At 43.0% G+C, this 19,291-nt stretch overlaps 2 protein-coding genes across 2 annotated transcripts in view; both read right to left on the bottom strand.

The window, feature by feature from the left end:
- XKR4 (XK related 4) overlaps positions 1-19,291 on the bottom strand; it is a 394,969-nt gene that overhangs the window by 89,331 nt on the left and 286,347 nt on the right. Inside the window, exon 2 of the mRNA XM_040354210.1 lies at positions 9,648-9,847. Coding sequence (XP_040210144.1) covers positions 9,648-9,847 — 200 coding nt within the window. The remainder of the gene's footprint in view (positions 1-9,647; positions 9,848-19,291) is intronic.
- Positions 10,598-17,794, bottom strand: LOC120939673 (neudesin-like). The gene is made up of 3 exons (XM_040352009.1): positions 17,772-17,794; positions 13,289-13,325; positions 10,598-10,980 (listed from the first exon to the last, which is right to left on the bottom strand). Exons 1-3 carry the CDS (start codon positions 17,792-17,794, stop codon positions 10,639-10,641), a joined length of 402 nt encoding a protein of 133 aa, XP_040207943.1. The 3' UTR covers positions 10,598-10,638.

Raw genomic sequence — 19,291 nt, 5'->3', positions numbered from 1 at the left:
GCATATACAGACTTATTTTACTGTTGTGGATATATTAACACTTTAAGAACGTCCATGTGTACAAGACCTTAGTACGCCTGTGTGAACCAGGCCTTAACCAGTTTGGAACCGTTTTTGTATTTATAATGAATAGGCCACAAAACTGAAATGGAAGTTTAGGAGAATTTTTCTTTATGTACTTGTAAGTTGCACCTTTCAAATACAAGTGAAATTAAGACACTACATCATATCTGGGCAATTAGGCATCCCGCAGGCACAGAGAAAGAGGACAGTTTGAGCTGCGGCATCACCTGAGGGCACACTGAGTTGTCAGTACTTGTCTTTATTATTCTGAAGGATTTCATGAATCAGAGAGATGATTGACAGCTTTGCTTCCCTGCAGCAGCTGATGACTTTTTCTGAATTATCTCGCTCAATGAGCTACTCATTTTTTTGCACTGGTTAATTATATTAAAAATTAGCATTTTGTCCAGGTTTTGACAATTGCATCCACTTCAAAGCAATCATCTATTTTTGAAATGAGTAGGCTGTATAATATCTATTACCTTTCAACTTATCTGAATAAATCTATATACCCTCCGGTACAGCTCACTCATAGGTGGGTCTCCTTACAAGGTAGCTGGCTGCGTTTGTATTACTACAACAGAGAAATATGTAGCCCAGTGCTATCAATATTTCTTAGAATCCTTTTCTGAATGTCTACAGTTGTTTGCAACCCCTGATTTCAAGGTAAATGACCTCCTGCCACCAGTTTAATACAACAGACAATAAACACTATGGGCCAGATTCTCGTAGACTGGCGTATCTTAGCGGTGGCGTAACGTATCTGATTTACGTTACGCCGCCGCAACTTACACGGGCAAGTGCTGTATTCTCAAAGCACTTGCTCCGTAAGTTGCAGCGGCGTAGCGTAAATCGGCCGGCGTAAGCCTGTCTAATTCAAATGTGGAAGGGGGGGGGCGTGATTTATGTTAATCTACTGTGACCCGACGTGATTGAAGTTTTTCACGAACGGCGCATGCGCCGTCCGTGGAAATCTCCCAGTGTGCATTGCTCCTAATACGCCGCAAGGACGTATTGGTTTTGACGTGGACGTAAATTAGGTCCAGCCCCATTCACGGACGAGTTACGCAAACGACGTAACTTTTTAAAATTTTGACGCGGGAACGACGGCCATACTTAACATTGGCGCCTTATATAGCAGGGGCAACTATTCGCAGGGAAAAGCCCAACGTAAACGTCGTAACTTTACTGCATCTGGAGATACGCCGTCGCATCTGGAGATACGCCGTCGTATATGGAGATACGCCGTCGTACCTCGGTTCAGAATCTGGGCCTTAATGGCTACGAAAAAAAATGGGCTGTGTGACAGTGGCCCAGATTCAAGAAGCACTTGCGCCCGCGCAACCATAGGTTGCGCGGCGCAAGTGCTTACTTGCTCCGGTGTAACGAGTGCTCCTGATTCAGGAACCTCGTTACACCGACTGCAGCCTAGGATCTGACAGACATAAGCCTCCTTATGCCTTCACATCCCAGGCTGCATTCTTGCGTTGGCCACTAGGGGGCGCGGCCATTGTGATCGGCGTATAGTATGCAAATTGCATACTACCACCGATTCACAAAAGTTGCGCGGGCCCTGCGCACGCAAGGTACGGAGTTTCCGTACGGCGACTTTAGCGCAAGGTTGCTCCTGCTATAGCAGGGGCAACCTATGCTAAAGTATAGCTGCGCTTCCCGCCCGTGAAATTTAAATTTCACGTCGTTTACGTAAGTGATTCGTGAATGGCGCTGGACGCCATTCACATTCACTTAGAAGCAAATGACGTCCTTGCGACGTCATTTGCCGCAATGCACGTCGGGAAAGTTTCCCGACGGAGCATGCGCTGTTCGCTCGGCGCGGGAGCGCGCCTAATTTAAATGATTCCCGCCCCCGGCGGGATCATTTACATTAGGCAGCCTTACGCCCGGCTGTTTAGCATATCGCCCGCACAATTTACGGAGCTTCTGCTCCGTGAATCGCTGGGCAAATCGAAATATTTGCGTGGGCGCAGAGAAAAATCTTTGCTCTTTGCCCACGCAAATATTGCTCCATTCTACCTGAATCTGGGCCAGTGTGTGCATCTGTCACTGTGAAGTTGGTCAGGATAAGAACACATGGTTTGCACCTTTGCAGAGTGCTGGACTACGAAGCATTAATTTCAGAAAAAAAAAAACAGATTTTGCTGCTTTCTCTGGATTTTGGTATTTCTGGATGAGGCTCCGTATTTTGGAGATTTCATAGTGACCTGGGAGGGAAGAAATCTCTAATATCGTGTCCTGGTTTTGTAGACAACCAGCAGAGTGTGTGCCCAGATGCACACAGCCCTATAATGAAGGCCTGCTAAGAGTTGCAGGTGGATGTTGCGTATGAGTTGGTGTTGGAGCAGTTCCTCTAGCCAGAAGGGAGGTGTGAGCCATGGCAATATCCTTGAGATGGCACTCCATGTGGGGAGGTTCCAGGTCAGTGGACTGAGAGTTGAACCAGCTGAGAGAGCATGAGAGACTATAGCTGAGACAACTGGGAGAGAGAGTCCAGGGGGCCAGAGGAAACCGTGAGTTTGGGAGGCGTAAGAAAGCCTGGGGTGTCAGGAGAACCCCTTCCTAGAGGCCAGTAGTGGGCATAGTACTGCGACCGAGGCTGAGGGAGCCTCAAGAGTTGGGTGGCTCGGCATTTTCCATTTTGATAGAGAGGACGCCCTGTGTGGGAAACTTTATGTTGGACTTTTGTTTGTCCTCTGCCGTTTAATAAAAGTGGACTAATAGGCCTTTAAACACAGTTCTGTCTGGCATGGACTTCACTAAACAACGTATCTACCACTAAACTAATGATTCTCAAGGTCACAGCTGTTAGAGGGTGCATGCTCGGGAAAAGTAGTCTGGTGAGCCGCGCACAGGCAGAGCAGTACACAGGTGCTCTCCTTACATTTCTCATTAAGCCATGGGACTTAACTGTATGACCTCTCTGAGCCTGCCCCCCTCCCCCGACCAATGTAGCTGGAGAGCAGAAAGTAATGAGTGAGGTGGAGGTTGCCCTGACATGAGTGGCAGCCTTCTAGTTTGTGCAGTTTTCTTCTCCTTGTGCTCTATGTAAGTGTCCAACAGTTTAGCCTGAGCACTGTGAACAGACTGGTCTCAATGTGTGCTGTGCGCTGTCAGTGTGCACTGTGCTATGGTGTCAATGGCTGTGCAGTTGTGTGGATCTCAGTGCTGGATTGTACTTCCTCCCGCTGTGCTGCAGCTCCTCTCCTCTCTGCCAGCCTGAATAAAAGGGGGAAGTGGGGACATGCAAGCGTGGAGCCGCACACACAGGCTCCTGATGATGAGATGAATGGGAGAGAGAGAGGATGGATGGGAGTTGCAGAGGAGACAGCAAGAGAATGGGAAAGAGACCCAGTTCTAGTGCCCTGTCCCTCTGGTCTGCCCCCAGTGCCCTGTCCCTCTGGTCTGCCCCCAGTTTCCTGTCCCATTTTGTTAAAGTTGTTGTTGGTAATATTTAATTTTGTAACTTGATTCTGCATAAAACATTGTCATTCCATGAGATAATCTACGAGGGTGTGTTTACGGGTGCAATTAGGCGCAGGGCAGTGTATGAATTAGGCGGGGCAACTGGTGGCGAGTAACTCTTGAGGCCTGGCTAGTAGCTCAGGACTTGAAATTTTGAGCCCTGATATATACATATATATATTTTATATATATATATATATATATATATATATATATATATATATATATATATATATATATATGTGTTTGAGCTTTGGGGTACAAACCCTAATGTAATAGGCTGCGCACACCTATGGTCATGCTTATATTCCAAGACCACCAATGCAGCTTTTAATATCTATCTCTTTACCAGTAATCAGTATTTTCATTTCACCTGCATTTTCTCCAGTCACCAGAGGGTCAGCTGGCAATTCCACCTAGTAATGATGAATGTAATGTACTCTCTAACTGGATTTTGCAGATGTCAACCAGTGGGCATGACAATTCCTCTCAAGAGCGAATTTGTTTAATGTTCCCGAGCAGGCACGAGGAAAAGGCTTGGTGGAGGTTTGCTGTTAGCAATGATCTTCTTGAAAGAGATAGGCATGTTGCAGCAAAGGGTAGATATATTTCGCTGTGGGAAAGGCATAATGCTAAAGTAATAGTAGTAGTAGTTTTGAATATACTGTTGAAGAGGGCATTTATTTATGAGCAGGAAGATATTTTGTAGAAGGTAGATATTCCTCTGGGACGGATATATATTGTTGGGTGTGTGGATATATTACTTGGTGGGGACTATGCTACTGGTTTGGACATATATGGCTGAGTGGTGGGTATTTTCCCAGAGGGAGTCATACTACTGGGGTAGAAATATATAGATTATGGCAATGTATTGATGGGGGAGCCGTACTGCCAGGGCAGAAATGCATTCCATATATTGCTGGTGGCTGAAATACTAATGCGTGAACATATGTTGCTGGGCAGGGGTGCGCATATGTTGTGGAGGGCTGGAATACAGGAGGGCTGTATTTATTAATTGGGGGAAACATTATGTATAGTTTGGAAATATACCATTGTTGGGGGCTGTATTGTTTGGGAAGGTATACTTCTGCCCAAAGATATTATTGAAAGGACATATTGTGTGGAGAGATATGCTGCTGACCGTTCACCTCTACCTCTTATTGAGTAAACAATATTTCATGCATCAATCAATGAAAAGCATAATCCAATTCACCTTGGCAGTCAGTGACGTAAATACTGGTGACGAAACAATATCAGATTTTCATTCAGAGTATCTGACTGCAACTTATTATTTATTTAATGGCCATCTCTACACACAAAGATGTGTTTTTGTGAATATGGGCAAGCTGCGTCACACAAGTGCTACAGCCCTGTAGGAATTCACTATCAAGATATCTCCATAAGAATTCCCAGTTCACCCAGCTGCCATGCCCTTTACTAATAGATTCTCTATATTGTAGAATAAACAAAAAAAATGGCAATCAGGTGCAATAGTGACAACTAGATAATGGCTCTGTGGGAGAGACAAAAGCCTCTAAAACAGTGGTTCTCAACCTTTCTAGCCCTGTGACCCCTTGATAAAATTTCCCAAGTTGTGGGGACCTCTAACAGTATAATTTTCGTAGCATGGGTTGTCAGCACCTAAGGCCAGACAAGTAATTTGCGCCCCTAACCCCACGGACATTTAGGGCTCCCTAAGTCCCTTACACTCGTACAATAATAATACCCCTTCTGGTACATTGTAGGAGTGCTGGTGGGGAGTTCTGATCAGCCAGCTTAGATGCTCTTGATCAAGATCATCTGCTGATCTGAGAACTGTAGTGGGGACTTTAAATGGCAACTCTATTAACAGGTGTTACTCACTGTGTCTCCAGCTCTGTAGTGTCCCGCAGCAGTGACACCTATGTCGAAATCAGTAGATAGGGTCTCCTCCAGCCCTTCCCACTTCACATTTCTCACCAGTCAGCTGACCTCTAGTCTCTGCCCCACAGTCATGCCGTGAACTGAATGGGCGGGCAAGGGCTCCAGGAGCAGCCCTGCTTGGCGTCCACAGGCTTCAGGGACTGCCCTGCTGGATGGCTGCGAAAAGGCTGAGAGTGCTGCGGGTTTGAGGGACAGCCCAGGATTCGGTGACCCCTGGCAAATAGTCATTTGACCCCCAAGGGGGTCCCGACCCCCAGGTTGAGAACCACTGCTCTAAAAAAAAATTTTGGTACACCCTTGTTTGTCATGTCAGCCCATACTTTATATTGCTCACAGTCATAATTGCACATTAGATTCACTTTCTGGTTTCTATAAATACAACAATACAGTCAATATGAGGGCAATTAACACACGAAGGAGTAGACTGAAAATGCTGCATTATAACCTGGGACATTAGTGCTACAATGGTACAATTGACAATGCCAACTCAGTATCCAAAGATTCAACTATTACATTTTATAGAGGTTTAATTTTATTCTAAAGCAACGCAATGCAGCTCCACTGTAACCTATAACTGGGGTTGATGTACTAAAGGTAAATAGGCTGTTAATTTTGCAAGGGAGTTTGCCCTTTGCACAGGAATTTGCCCCAAAGCCTAGTGAATGTGGCCAAATTTTACTTTGCAAGGAATACCCCATTCATGTGCAAGGAAAATAAAAAAACTGCATTTTTGCTTGTACATGATTGGATGATGAAAGTCAGCAGGACTTCACTTCATGCACTAGGCTCTGGGGCAATTTTTCTTGCAAAATTAACTGTTTGGCCTTGTACACAGGACCGTTTTCCTCGACAGAATCCATCAAGAAACTTGGTGGGAGAGCTTTTTTGCCGGTCGTGTGTATGTTCTTCATCGAGAAAACTGTCGAGGAACTCGACGAGAAAAAAAGAGAACAAGTTCTCTTTTTCCTCGTCGGGAGTCTCAATTTCCTCGTCGTGTTCCTCGTTGGGCTGGTTTTCGACGAGAAACACGTTCGTGTGTATGCTTAGAAACCCGCGCATGCTCAGAATAAAGTATGAGACGGGAGCGCACCTTCGGTAAAAGTAGCGTTTGTAATGGAGATAGCACATTTGCCACGCTGTAACAGTCTGAAAAGTGCAAATTGTCTCTTACCAAACTTTTACTTAACACGCAGTAACATGAGATTAGCAAAAGCAGCCCCAAGGGTTGTGCCAGTGGAATCGAACTTCCCCTGCCGTTGTATGTGTTGTACGTCACCGCGTTTGAGAACGAGGAGATTTGGTCTTGACCGTGTGTACGAAAAGCAAGCTTGTCGAGTTCCTCGGTCGTGTGTACGAGGCCTTTGCCTTTAGAAAATCACCCCCTATTTATGCTTTAGCTGGATCTGATGAATAGAGTGGGATGAAAATAAAACTAGTTCCAGCTGGCCAAAGAAAATGCATCATCAGTCGTATATGTTTATAATGGCACTACCATTTTGTTTGCTAAACTAACAAGTTGTATACTTAACTCTTTGTGTTAGTTTCACGGTAAGATAAAGGAAATGCATTTTTTCAATGAAAATTATCATTGTTCATAGGGCATTGAATGGAGCTTTCACAAAACACTCTGATTAAAATAAACTCCCAAGATGGTCTTCACTGAGAATCTTCAATTAAGAAATGTATGATGAACAAATGCTGATCAGTATTTGGAATGATAATATTCTTTTGGCAGGAAACAATTGGAATCATTTCATGTTTATTAGATCTTCAACAGCAGCAAATGAATGCTCATCCACTTTATTCCATGACAGTAATTTGTCAACACAATACTGAAGCCAGGAATGCTGGGTAGTTACATGTAAACCTTTTGAAAATCACCACTATTCTAAATTCTAACAACATAATACTGAATACAAATACATATATAATGTCATATTACTATTTGCAACTAAAGCTAAGTCAGACTATTGGAATAAGAAAATAGCTACCCAAATGCAGCTATGTAGTAAGATATTGTTCTAAAAACCTAGGGCCAGATCCACAAAAGGGATATGCCGGCGTATCTACTGATACGCCGTCGTATCCCTGTTTCTATCTATGGAACTGATCCACAGAATCAGTTTCACATAGATAGGGAGAAGATCCGACATGTGTAAGGGACTTACACTGTCGGATCTTAGGATGCAGTACCGCAGCCGCCGCTGGGGGCAATTCTCGTCGAAATGCCGCTTCGGGTATGCAAATTAGCACTTACGGAGATCCACAAAGCTTTTACGCTTCGTTTTTTCTCCGTAAGTATTAGTTTGCCGTCGCAATATTAGGGCTACTTTTACAAGGCCTAAACTGTTTAGGCCTTGTAAAAGTAGACCCTTCTATCCCGCGTCGCTGTTTTGTTTTTTTTCAAAAAAAAAATTTTCCCGCCACAACTCGTATTTTTTTTTTTACGATTCTCAAAACCCGGCGCAACGTAAAACCGTGCAAAGCACGTCGGGAAAATGACGTCGGGAGCATGCGCAGTACGTCCGGCGTGGGAGCGCGCCTAATTTAAATTTTCCCAGCAGAGCCTCTGTTCTGTGTTCCGCCTATCACGGATGTCCTCTCATCCGAGGATGAGAAGGCATCCGTGATAGGAGGAACACAGAACAAAGGCGCTGCTGGGAAAATTTGTGTTCCGCCTATCACAGGACAGTCTGAGAAGAAGGCGCGGCTTTCAAATCTTGGACGCCCGTAGCAGACGGAGACTGTCACCGGCGTATAAGACGACCCCCGACTTTGGATGCATTTTTTTTGCATCCAAAAAGTCGTCTTATACGCCGGAAAATACGGTAAGTCGGAATAAATAAATTATCAACATTATGATATCCAAAATTTGTTTGCCCATTTGGGAACTAAGATGAGTCATAATTGTAATAATCTGTGTCATTTTTTTTAAAGCCATTAAAATTATTAAAATCAAAATTAAAAATTTAAATTATTTAGAAATAAAAAATATTTTTTTATTAATTTAGTGATTTTCTTATTGTAATAGCACTACAAATATTCACTAAAGTAATATACAATTTAACTAGGAATAACTCACTTTTTTCACAATTGCAGTTTTGTTGACTCTGTTATTAGGCACAGAGCAAAGTACAATTCTATGATTTGCACATAAGCACTAACACAATTGAAACTGTATTGCAATGATGTATGTATGAAGTCCACAACTACTGTACAAAAGCTTCATTCATAGTAGATCTGCTGGCCATGAGTAGTGTATGGCCTCATACACACGACAGAGATTCTCGGCAGAATTCGCCGAGAAACTCGGTCAAAACCCGGATTCTGCCGAGAATCTCTGTCGTCTGTACAGTTTTGGCTCGATGGAGCCGCCGAGGAGCTCGACGAGAAAATAGAGAACATGTTCTCTATTTTCTCGTTGGCCGCGTTGTTCTATAGGAGAAGGCGGCCCGCCGAGCTCTTCGGCGGCTTCATCCCAAAACGAGACGAGGAACTCGACGTGCCAAGCACGTCGAGTTTCTCTGTCGTGTGTACGAGGCCTGAAAGGTTTGGAATCAGTTCAAGTACACTTATTCAACTTAGACAGCACCAACCTTGGAGGACAGATTATAAAGAGATTTTAAAGGTAATCACCTTTTAAAGGTACACACGATTGGTCAATCCGATGAAAACGGTCTGATGGATTTTTCCATCAGTTATCCGATGAAGCTGACTGATGATCAGTCGTGCCTACACACCATCAGTTAAAAAAACGATTGTGTCAGAACGCGGTGACATAAAACACGACGTGCTGAAAAAAATGAAGTTCAATGCTTCCAAGCATGCGTCGACTTGATTCTGAGCATGCGTGGATTTTTAACCGATGGACATACCTACAGACGATCGTTTTTTTCTATAGGTTTTTTATCCATCAGATAATTTTAAAACAAGTTCCTAATTTTTTAACCGATGGATAAATAACCGATAGGGCCCGCACACGATCGGTTTAGTCTGATGAAAACGGTCCATCAGACAGTTTTCATCAGACAAACCGATCGTGTGTATGCGGCATTAGAAGATTTAGAAGCTTTGAGATTTGATATTACTGGAAGATTAGACGCTACACAAATCGAATCTAATACTGTGGTGATGCGGTGTGATGTGGTGACATTTCAAACATAAAAGAACATTTTTCTTACCTTGAACAGCCTGTAAGCTCCGAGTCTGTATGACAATGCAGAGCTGCAGGACAAGCTGTGGAGCGCTCTCTAGAAATGTGGCGAGCAAATGCAGCATACTCACATCTGCATACTCGTATACCATCTTCCAGTAGAACCTCCATCTGTCATTGTCTCCACTTCTCCTGCTGCGGATCCCTAAGTATATAGTATGGAAATACCTGAAATAAAAGAAATGTATGTACTATTAACGATCGATACTCTTGATAAGATCTTGGTAAACTCAAAATTTAAGAAAAAAAATGTTACATACATATCTGGATGAAAGCTCAATTTATCTTCTAGTTTTATCAAAAAGAAGACAGATTGATGAGAAACTCACAACAAATTATTAGTTAGTATTATTATTAATTATTATTAGTATTATTATTAATACAATTTATATACATATATATATATATATATATATATACACACACACACTATATTGTCAAAAGTATTTGAACGCCTGCCTTTACACATACACACAAGCTTTAATGGCACCCTAATCCGTAGGGTTCAGTATTGAGTTGGCCCACTCTTTGCAGCTATAACAGCTTCAACTCTTCTGGAAAGGCTGTACACAAAGTTTAGGAGTGTGTCTATGGGAATGTTTGACAGAAGCGCATTTGTGAGGTCAGGCCCTGATGTTGGAGAGAAGGCCTGGCTCTCAGTCTCCACTCTAATTCATTCCAAAGTATTGGGACACCCCTTCAAATCATTTGGTGGAGAGGGGATTATGATGTGGGGTTGTTTTTCAGGGGTTGGGCTCGGCCCTTTAGTTCCAGTGAAGGGAACTCTTAAGGCGTCAGCATACCAAGAATTCTTTTTACAATTTTTTTTTTTTTAAGAAACACATCTCAGTTTAAGGTTAGAAAAGATTGCTTGCTGTAAAAACCTTCACAAGAGAAACAAAAGTTCCCCATAATAAGTTTTCTTTCTGGTTATCTGATTGCCCAATGAAAATGTTACATCAAAATTCATCTTTGATAGCAAAATGTGGCTGAGCCTCAGGCTTGAAGTTTGAATTGGGGCTCCCATCATCGTTCAGGATCCGTCTGGCGGTGTAGCCAACAATGGGGTACTTTTTCTTGTACACGCTCTCAAATATATCATCCAAAGACTTTAGCTGCTCCTCAGTAAGGCCGGTCGTGTCATAGGTGAGGTCTTCTGGATCCAGAGACATTTTGGCAACACCCCGACTGGCGTCTTTTCCTGCCAGTGCATTGTATGGAGCTCCCTTCCCATAGAAGTCTTTTCCAGCTGAAACATCGAACGCTGTGCCCTTCACTGCCATATAAATCGGCTGATCCTCCTAACATAGACAGTTGGGAGGGCTGTAGACGCATCAGGCTCAATTTCATGCTCCCAACTTTGCGTGAACAGTTTGGGGATGGCCCCTTCCTGTTCCAACATGACTGCGCACCAGTGCACAAAGAAAAGTACATAAAGACATGGATGAGCGAGTTTGGGGTGGAGGAACTTGATTTCACAGTCCTGACCTCAACCCAATAGAACATCTTTGGGAGAAATTAGAGTAGAGACTGCGAGCCAGGCCTTCTCGTACACATCAGTGCCTGACCTCACAAAAAGAGCTTCTAAAAGAATGGTCAACCATTTCCATAGACACACTCCTAAACCTTGTGGACAGCCTTCCCATGTGTGAAACGCTCCTCCTCTCACTTCCTATTGAGTCTACATGGCAGAGGGTGAAGGGAATGAAACAAACAGCAAAAATAAATAAACAAATAAAAAATAAAATAAATACAAATTTTAACCCTTCGCTACTCCATTCAAAATGAAAAAAAAAATGATATAGATTTAGATATGCCTAAAAAATTCTGATACTGCTTTTTTTATTTACAACTTTTTTTCATTTACTACAATTAAAAATCATCTTCGTCCAAGATTTATGATACTGCGGTGATCCAGGCTGGTTCCTCAGCCAGCCGCTAGCAATCCTGGGGGGGTGAGCCACAAAGCCGTGGAGGGGTCGGGTTCTGCCACAGTGTGATCCCAATTGGGTGGTGGGCTAGGCCTTTCCGGGCTGGGTAGGTGGATCCCCCCTACTGGTCCCAAGAGAATCTTTTAGCATGGGACACCAGAAGCTCTCGGGGTGAATCCATGGGACAACCCCCTGGAGAAGGGGGAATATTCTCGGATCCTAATGCTATGCAACTAAGGTCCCAGGGAGTCACCTAACCTGAATCTGCTGATCTGAGACACAACCTACAATCTTTATGGCGCACTAATGTTGCAATTTTGTTGTTAATGTTCTCTTTTGATCTGTAAGGCCTCGTACACACGACCGAGGAAACTTGACAAGCTTTCTTTGCGTACACACTGTCAAGACCAAATCTCCTCGTTCTCAAACGCGGTGACGTACAACACATACAACGGCAGGGGAAGTTCGATTCCACTGGCACAACCCTTGGGACTGCTTTTGCTATTCTCATGTTACTGTGTGTTAAGTAAAAGTTTGGTAAGAGACAATTTGCACTTTTCAGACTGTTACAGCGTGACAAATGTGCTATCTCCATTACAAACGCTACTTTTACCGAAGGTGTGCTCCCGTCTCATACTTTATTCTGAGCATGCGCGGGTTTCTTAGCATACACGAACGTGTTTCTCGTCGAAAACCAGCCCAACGAGAAACATGACGAGGAAATTGAGACTCCCGTCGAGGAAAAAGGGAACTTTTTCTCGTCGAGTTCCTTAACAGTTTCCTCGATGAAAAACATACACACGACCGTTTTTCTCGGAAAAAAAGCTCTCCCACCAAGTTTCTTGATGGATTCTGTCGAGGAAAACGGTCGTGTGTACGAGGCCTTACTGTAAAAGCAGGCTTTGTAGGCTGAAGACCAGATTGTTATTGTATGTTCTTCTTTCTCTGTTAAATATCAATAAACATATTGAAAGTAAAAATCATCTTCGGGTATCTGTAACGTAGTCCTGGTAATATTTATATTTAGGAATTTGATCAAAATGAATGGGTTTCTGGATGTAAAAGTGCTTGCCATCTACTTTGTAATTTACTACAATAGTGAATTAAATAAATTCTATTGATATGTGTAAGAGAGACTTTTGACAGCTTGAGTACTCCACTTCTGTAAACTGTTTTACTAGCTCTTGATTGCCTCTGATTTGGAAGTTCCAAGGAGGCATTCGCTTTTCTTCCATACATAGAACAGAAGAAAGGAACAGTGGAAAAGGGAGCTTCCCTTTTAAGAACAGATGATGAAATACATAGTTAACCTTAGGTTCTTCAGAAAAATCTTGGTGTGCCAACATGATTAGTATAATCTGATGCTCATTTTATATCTGGGGTCAGGAATAAAACATATGCTATATCTGTTGTAATAGGGACTGCAATCTGGGATCTCCCTCTGTGAGATTATCCTGAATATAAATTAGACATCTGGAGTATGAAGTCCTGTGGGTCTTACTGAATTTCTTATCTCACTGGCAATGCTGCTTCAAACTCATTTCCAACTGAGACTAGAATAGCTTATCAGCTCATTTTGAAATATGTTTGATGGTCACAGCGCAATAGATTTCAGCAACCACCAATATTTTCTCGATTGTACTAAACCATCGCCCATATTGTTAGTGCTAAATCTTACAATTGCCATTTCATCAAAGCCAAAGCTTACCAGAATCCTGCACAAAGACAGAAAATAACAGCTTGTGTTACCACAGTAAATTCTGGGACTGGGACTAATAAACAATCCTGCACATAAAGTTTATTGGTCCACATTTCATAACAAGCAAACATTTGAAAGCGGGTGCTAAATGGTTCCTTTTTTATTCAAACAGGGATGGCTTAGACTAAGTAACCAATGTGAAACTTGACTCACAGTTGCACTTGGTTTGAAATGTCAAGGAACTTCTCTCCTCAATAGCACACTGTATCCATTTTCTTAAAGTGGTTGTAAACCCGATTCATGAAATCTGACCAGGGAACATATATCTGCAGTGTTTACTTACTGTCTCCAAAGCTCTGAGTGCAATTTCTCTCTGGTGATCCATTCCTCTGTTATCAGCATGATAACTTTTGACAAGTTCTCAGAGGCCTCGTACACACGGCCGAGGAACTCGACATGCCAAACACATCGAGTTCCTCGGCCAGTTCAGCCCTGAAGCCGCCGAGGAGCTCGGCGGGACGAGAGCTCCCATAGAACAACGAGGAAATAGAGAACATGTTCTCTATTTCCTCGCCGAGGTCCTCGTCGGCTTCCTCGGCCGAAAGTGTACACACGACCAGTTTCCTCGGCAGAATTCAGCCAGAAACTCGGTCGGAAGCTGAATTCTGCCGAGGAAACTGGTCGTGTGTACGGGGCCAGACACACAAGATAACAGCAGCTAAATATTTGTGCCGGGGAGGGAGCTTAGAGGTAGATTAGCAGAGAGATGTGGAGGGGGGGTCCTTTCCTCCAATCAGCTCTCGCACAGTGTAAGCTCAAACTCCACAACCACTACTGGAAGAGAAAACAAGATTTCTATCATGATCTGCACTTTCTAAAGAGTGTTGAAAGCTGAAAATAGCAGATATACATGCCAAACTTATGTAGGGAGATTTGTTTCATCCCTGTGTATCATATGAGGCTGTTTACTTTACTGGGTATATGTGAGGGTTTACATCCACTTTAAATCTAATTTCCAGCCAAAAAACAACGTTTTCCAATACAGAGGGGCAATGCCCACACTGCACGGATTGACTGCTTATTTTTGTCTAGGCGAGAGAAGAAAGGAGATTTACTTATCTAATCCTTCGATCCTCCCAGCACAACACCAGTCCAACACCCCTGCACTCCAACAGCCTTGAAGTGTGGTCTCTTCCTGACATCATAAAGCCCATAGGAGGCTCCATAGACCAAGAACAGTCCACTGCTGGACTGTGGTGGTGGTGGGGGGGCGGGAGAGAGTTGTTTTCCAGTGGAACGAAGGATCAGGTGGGTATAAACATTCTCTTCTCTCCCCTAGACAAAACGAGCAGTTGACCATGAAGTGCAGGCACAACCCTACTGCATGGGAAAACTTTTTTTTGCCCAGAGTTGAGCTTTAAAAAAGTACATACATTTTTAAAGTTTTAATATTTTAGCAGATTAAATACAAAGCATTCAACATAACTGTTGACAATTACAGTTGTAGATATTAGGTGTAAACACATTATATTAGCGCTGTGCAAAGACATGTATACAAGCTAAATTGGAAAAAAATAAACTACCAGCTGAGCCACCAAAGGTCGAGCAAAAGAACAGTTAAAGTGATTGTAAAGACATATTTTTTTCTAAATACCAAACATGTTATACGAACCTGCACTGTGCAATGGTAATGCACAGAGCAGCCTTGATCCTCACCAGTGCTCCTGGCCCCTCCATACTGTCGCTTTCTATGGGGGCACCTGTCTATCTAAACAGAGCTGCTTGGCCCCACCCCTGCTCTCTCCTCATTGGCTCACTGGCTGTAATTGACAGCAGCAGAAGCCACTGGCTCCCATTGCTGTCTTGGTCAATGAGAAGGGAGATACCAGAAAAAGCCAAGGCTCTTGTGTACATTGCTGGATCAAGATGGGGCTCAGGTAGCTAATGGGCTGGGGGGGGGGGAGGGGGTGCTGCTGCACACAGAAGGTTTGCTACCTTCATGCATAGAATGCATTAGGCAAAAAACCTTCTGCCCTTACAAACACTTTAAAAGCCCAAACCCCAACACAAATAAGTAATCTCAGTCCTATTACAGCACCATTTACTGTCCTGTCAATAAATACATATACTAAAAAACGTTTTGTACAATAATTACCGAGACCTTTATTACAGCCATGTACCCTAGCTTTAGAAGATATGAACAATGAGCACAAACAAACAGTGTTGAAACAGAAATGCACAGTAATAACATTTGACATCTGTCAATGAAGAAAAGAAGACTGATAACTTTGATGCGGGAAGTGTTAGGATTGGTTGAGCGGTATGGGACAATTGCTCTGTCAGTAAAGTATTGGATGACAGTTAATGTAATAGTTTAGTTATGTGTAAGGAGGAAAGTTATGAGTTAAAAGAGATGGACTATTGGTCAGGTTTTGGGGTGTATATTAAAGTAATGATGATAGTTTATGTCAGAAACCTCTTTAACACTTAGAAACTCTTTCAATAATTTTCAGCTCTCAGGGATCCCTTGCTAATAATTACTTTTACTACAGTTCACACTAAATTAGCGTGAACATTATGCTGTAGATATAAGGATAATTAAAAGAATAAGGAATGTGTCATACTTTGCATGTCCGACACTCAGGGATGCTCTATATGACAAAATTATTTTAAATAATATAATAATGACATAAATCAAATAATAATAATAATAATAAGGGCTAAAAAAATAAATGCAGACAATGCAGTAAAGTAATACCTGCTTACATAGACAGTCAGTGAAAAAGTGCCCCTCTACATTGATGGTCAGTGATGTGCCAACTTACACTGGTAGTTGGGGGAGAAGGACCTTTTCATAATGGAGATGAACCTTCTAAACTATAGCCATACTATGCTTTCTCTTATTTAGCCGTGTAAACTGACTGGACTGAATTAGAGTAAACTCTTGATTTCCCCATTCATGCTAAACAGCGAGGATGGAGAAATCTGCACTGCCAACTGTTGTATTCAAAAAGCAGCTGTCTAAATTCCTGAACAGTGACTGCACCTGATTGGATGCAGTTTCTGTTAAGTCAACTATTTTCTACCCTACTCCTTCGATTATGGCTCGAATTTCAGCTATGGTTCCTTGGAACTGTGGTTAAGTAGGCTGGTTTAGAGATTAAGGAAAGGGAGCTGTCTAAACTAAGGACGACATATCCCAAGGTACCTTCACGCATTCTATTCACGCATTCTATGCATTAAGGTAAAAAACCTCCTGCATGCAGCTGTCCCCCCAACCCCCCCAAATACTTAACTGAGCCCAAACTCGAACCAGCGATGTGCATGAGAACAGCAGCTCTCTAGGCTCGCTCTCTCTCTTTCTTCATTGGACAGAGAGGCAGCAGTGGGAGCCACTGGCTCCTGCTGCTGTCAATCACAGACAGTGAGGAGAGAGCAGGGGGCGTAGGTCAAGCTGCACTCTGTGGCCCAGATTCTCATAGGACTTACGACGGCACAGCGCCATGTATGCCGTCGTAAGTCCTAATATGAGCCTTCGTATCTATGTGACTGATTCTTAGAATCAGTTACGTATAGATATCCATTAGATCCGACAGGCGTAAGTCTCTTACGCCGTCGGATCTAAACTGCAATTTTTTGTTTGCCCGCTAGGTGGCGCTTCTGTCGAATTCTGCGTCGAGTATGCAAATTAGCTAGATAGGCGAATTCCCGAACGTACGCGCGGCCGAGACAGTAAAGTTACAAAGTTTACGTTAGTCTTTTCCCAGGGTAATGTTGCCCATGTTATATGAGGTGCAGCCGATGTTAAGTATGGGCGTCGTTCCCGCGTCAAAATTTAAAAAAGTTACGTCGTTTGCATAAGTCGTCCGTGAATGGGGCTGGACGTCATTTACGTTCGCGTCGAAACCAATGACGTCCTTGCGACGTCATTTGGAGCAATGCACACCAGGATATTTTACGGATGGCGCATGCGCCGTTCATTCAGCGCGGGGACGCGCTTAATTTAAATGATACACGCCCCCTACCCGGCCGAATTTGAATTCTGCCGGGTGATTTACGCTACGCCGCCGCAACTTACAGAGCAAGTGCTTTGAGAATACAGCACTTGCCCGTGTAAGTTGCGTCGGCGTAACCTAAATCGGATACGTTACGCCGCCGCATAGATACGGGAATCTGGGCCCCTGTGTCAATGGACTAACACAGCTGGCTCAGAAGTGAGCAAACATAAGTGCCCCCAGAGCAAGCAGCTTGCTATTTGGCACTCGGCAGGGGAAGTAGCCCAGAGCGCTGGTGGGGGATTCCCGAATTGGAGGATCGGGGCTGCTCTGTGCAAAACAATTGCACAGAGCAGGTAAGTATAACGTGTTTGTTATGCATTTAGAATCACAGTTTTCACTCGTTTTCTACACCTAAATTCTTTAAAGTACCAGTGGTGGCCTGACTGTGCCAAAGACAAACGTACCATCCGCCAAACCAGTCCCCCATGCTAATGTAAAAGTAAAATTATTGGAAATACACAGAAGAGAAGAAATTAATTATGGTGAATAAAGAACTGACCAGGGGTTAGATGTTTCTATGCCAAATCATCATGACTCCAATATGTATGGCCTTATAATTTAGATGTCCTCTTTATCGCAATGCAAATTTAACTGTAGAAATGCAATTTCCAAGAAAGAAGGGAAATGTGGAATAGTGCTGAGGATTTATTTGATATTCTTCAAGAGAACAATTTCTGAAAGCAGAGGTGTAAAGATTTGAGAGGAAAGTTATTCCCTGGAGTTAATGCCTTTTTAAAGGTTGAACTTTTACTCTTCTAGTTTTATAACTCACTGTATTGTGCTGGAGGTGATATAATGTTAGACCTTATTTTAAGCCAAAGAAAAAAAGCTTAAGAAAACACAGACGGTCGCTCTTTAGCCATAAATATGATCAACGCAAAGAAAAGGTGCGTACCATGCCGTTGGCATAATCCCAACCCTCCTACGATTACAGAGTAGCTTAGACAGATAACAAAAACTGCAGAGATGGAGGAATTTATACACCAAGCGAAAGAGACACAATCCAAATTCAACAAGATTTGGTCCTGTTGCCACCACTTTGTAACAACAGATGCATTTGCCCAACTAACGGTCTAAATACAGGAATCAAACCCCACATGCCCAACACCTTCTAGTAGAGGAGAATGGAGTCCCTTACCCCCTTCCCATTTCATTTCTTTAGCTCTTCCTCCCAGCTATCGCCCAAAATGACAACTGATGAGTTACAAGATGTGCAGATTCACTTTTGCTGTTTGGTTAATATGGATTCTACGAGCTCTTACAGTTCACAACCAGAAACTTCACTTTTGAAAAAAGAGAAGAGGGTGGGGGGTGGTATGTATCTTCGACACAGTTTGAACCTGATGGTGGTGTCTAGAGGATTAAGGATTGAACCCCTGTCTTCATAATTACCAGTATGGCTTTATATTTGATTTGTTCATATCTGTATACACCCTGATATATCTTATATAATCTTACAAAAACACGCTCATTGTTAGAGCTCTTTGTATGGATAAATTTGATAACTGTTTTTTATGTGCATTACTCTATGTTCATGTAAAACCCTTCAATAAAAAATAAAATAAAACAGATGGTAATATTACTTTAAATACAAAAACCTTTCATTGAAAACACAGCCAAAGTGATAGGTATCCATCTAGAAGGCAATCAAAACTTTAAAAGGGCCGGTGAACTCTCTGTAACTAAGGCCCAGATTCACGTAGAATCGCGGCGGTGTAACGTATCGTAGATCGTAGATACGTTACACCGCCGCAAGTTTTCATCGCAAGTGCCTGATTCACAAAGAACTTGCGAGAAAACTTCCGCCGGCGGCCTCCGGCGTAAGCCCGTGTAATTAAAAGGGGCGTGTGCCATTTAAATTAGGCGCGCTCCCGCACCGGACCTACTGCGCATGCTCCCTTTTGAATTTCCCGCCGTGCTTTGC

This window comes from Rana temporaria, chromosome 5 (genome assembly GCF_905171775.1).
Source record: "Rana temporaria chromosome 5, aRanTem1.1, whole genome shotgun sequence".
Lineage (NCBI taxonomy): Eukaryota > Metazoa > Chordata > Amphibia > Anura > Ranidae > Rana > Rana temporaria.
The sequence above is the reverse complement of the archived record's forward strand: the minus strand, read 5'-3'. Positions and strand labels throughout refer to the sequence as shown.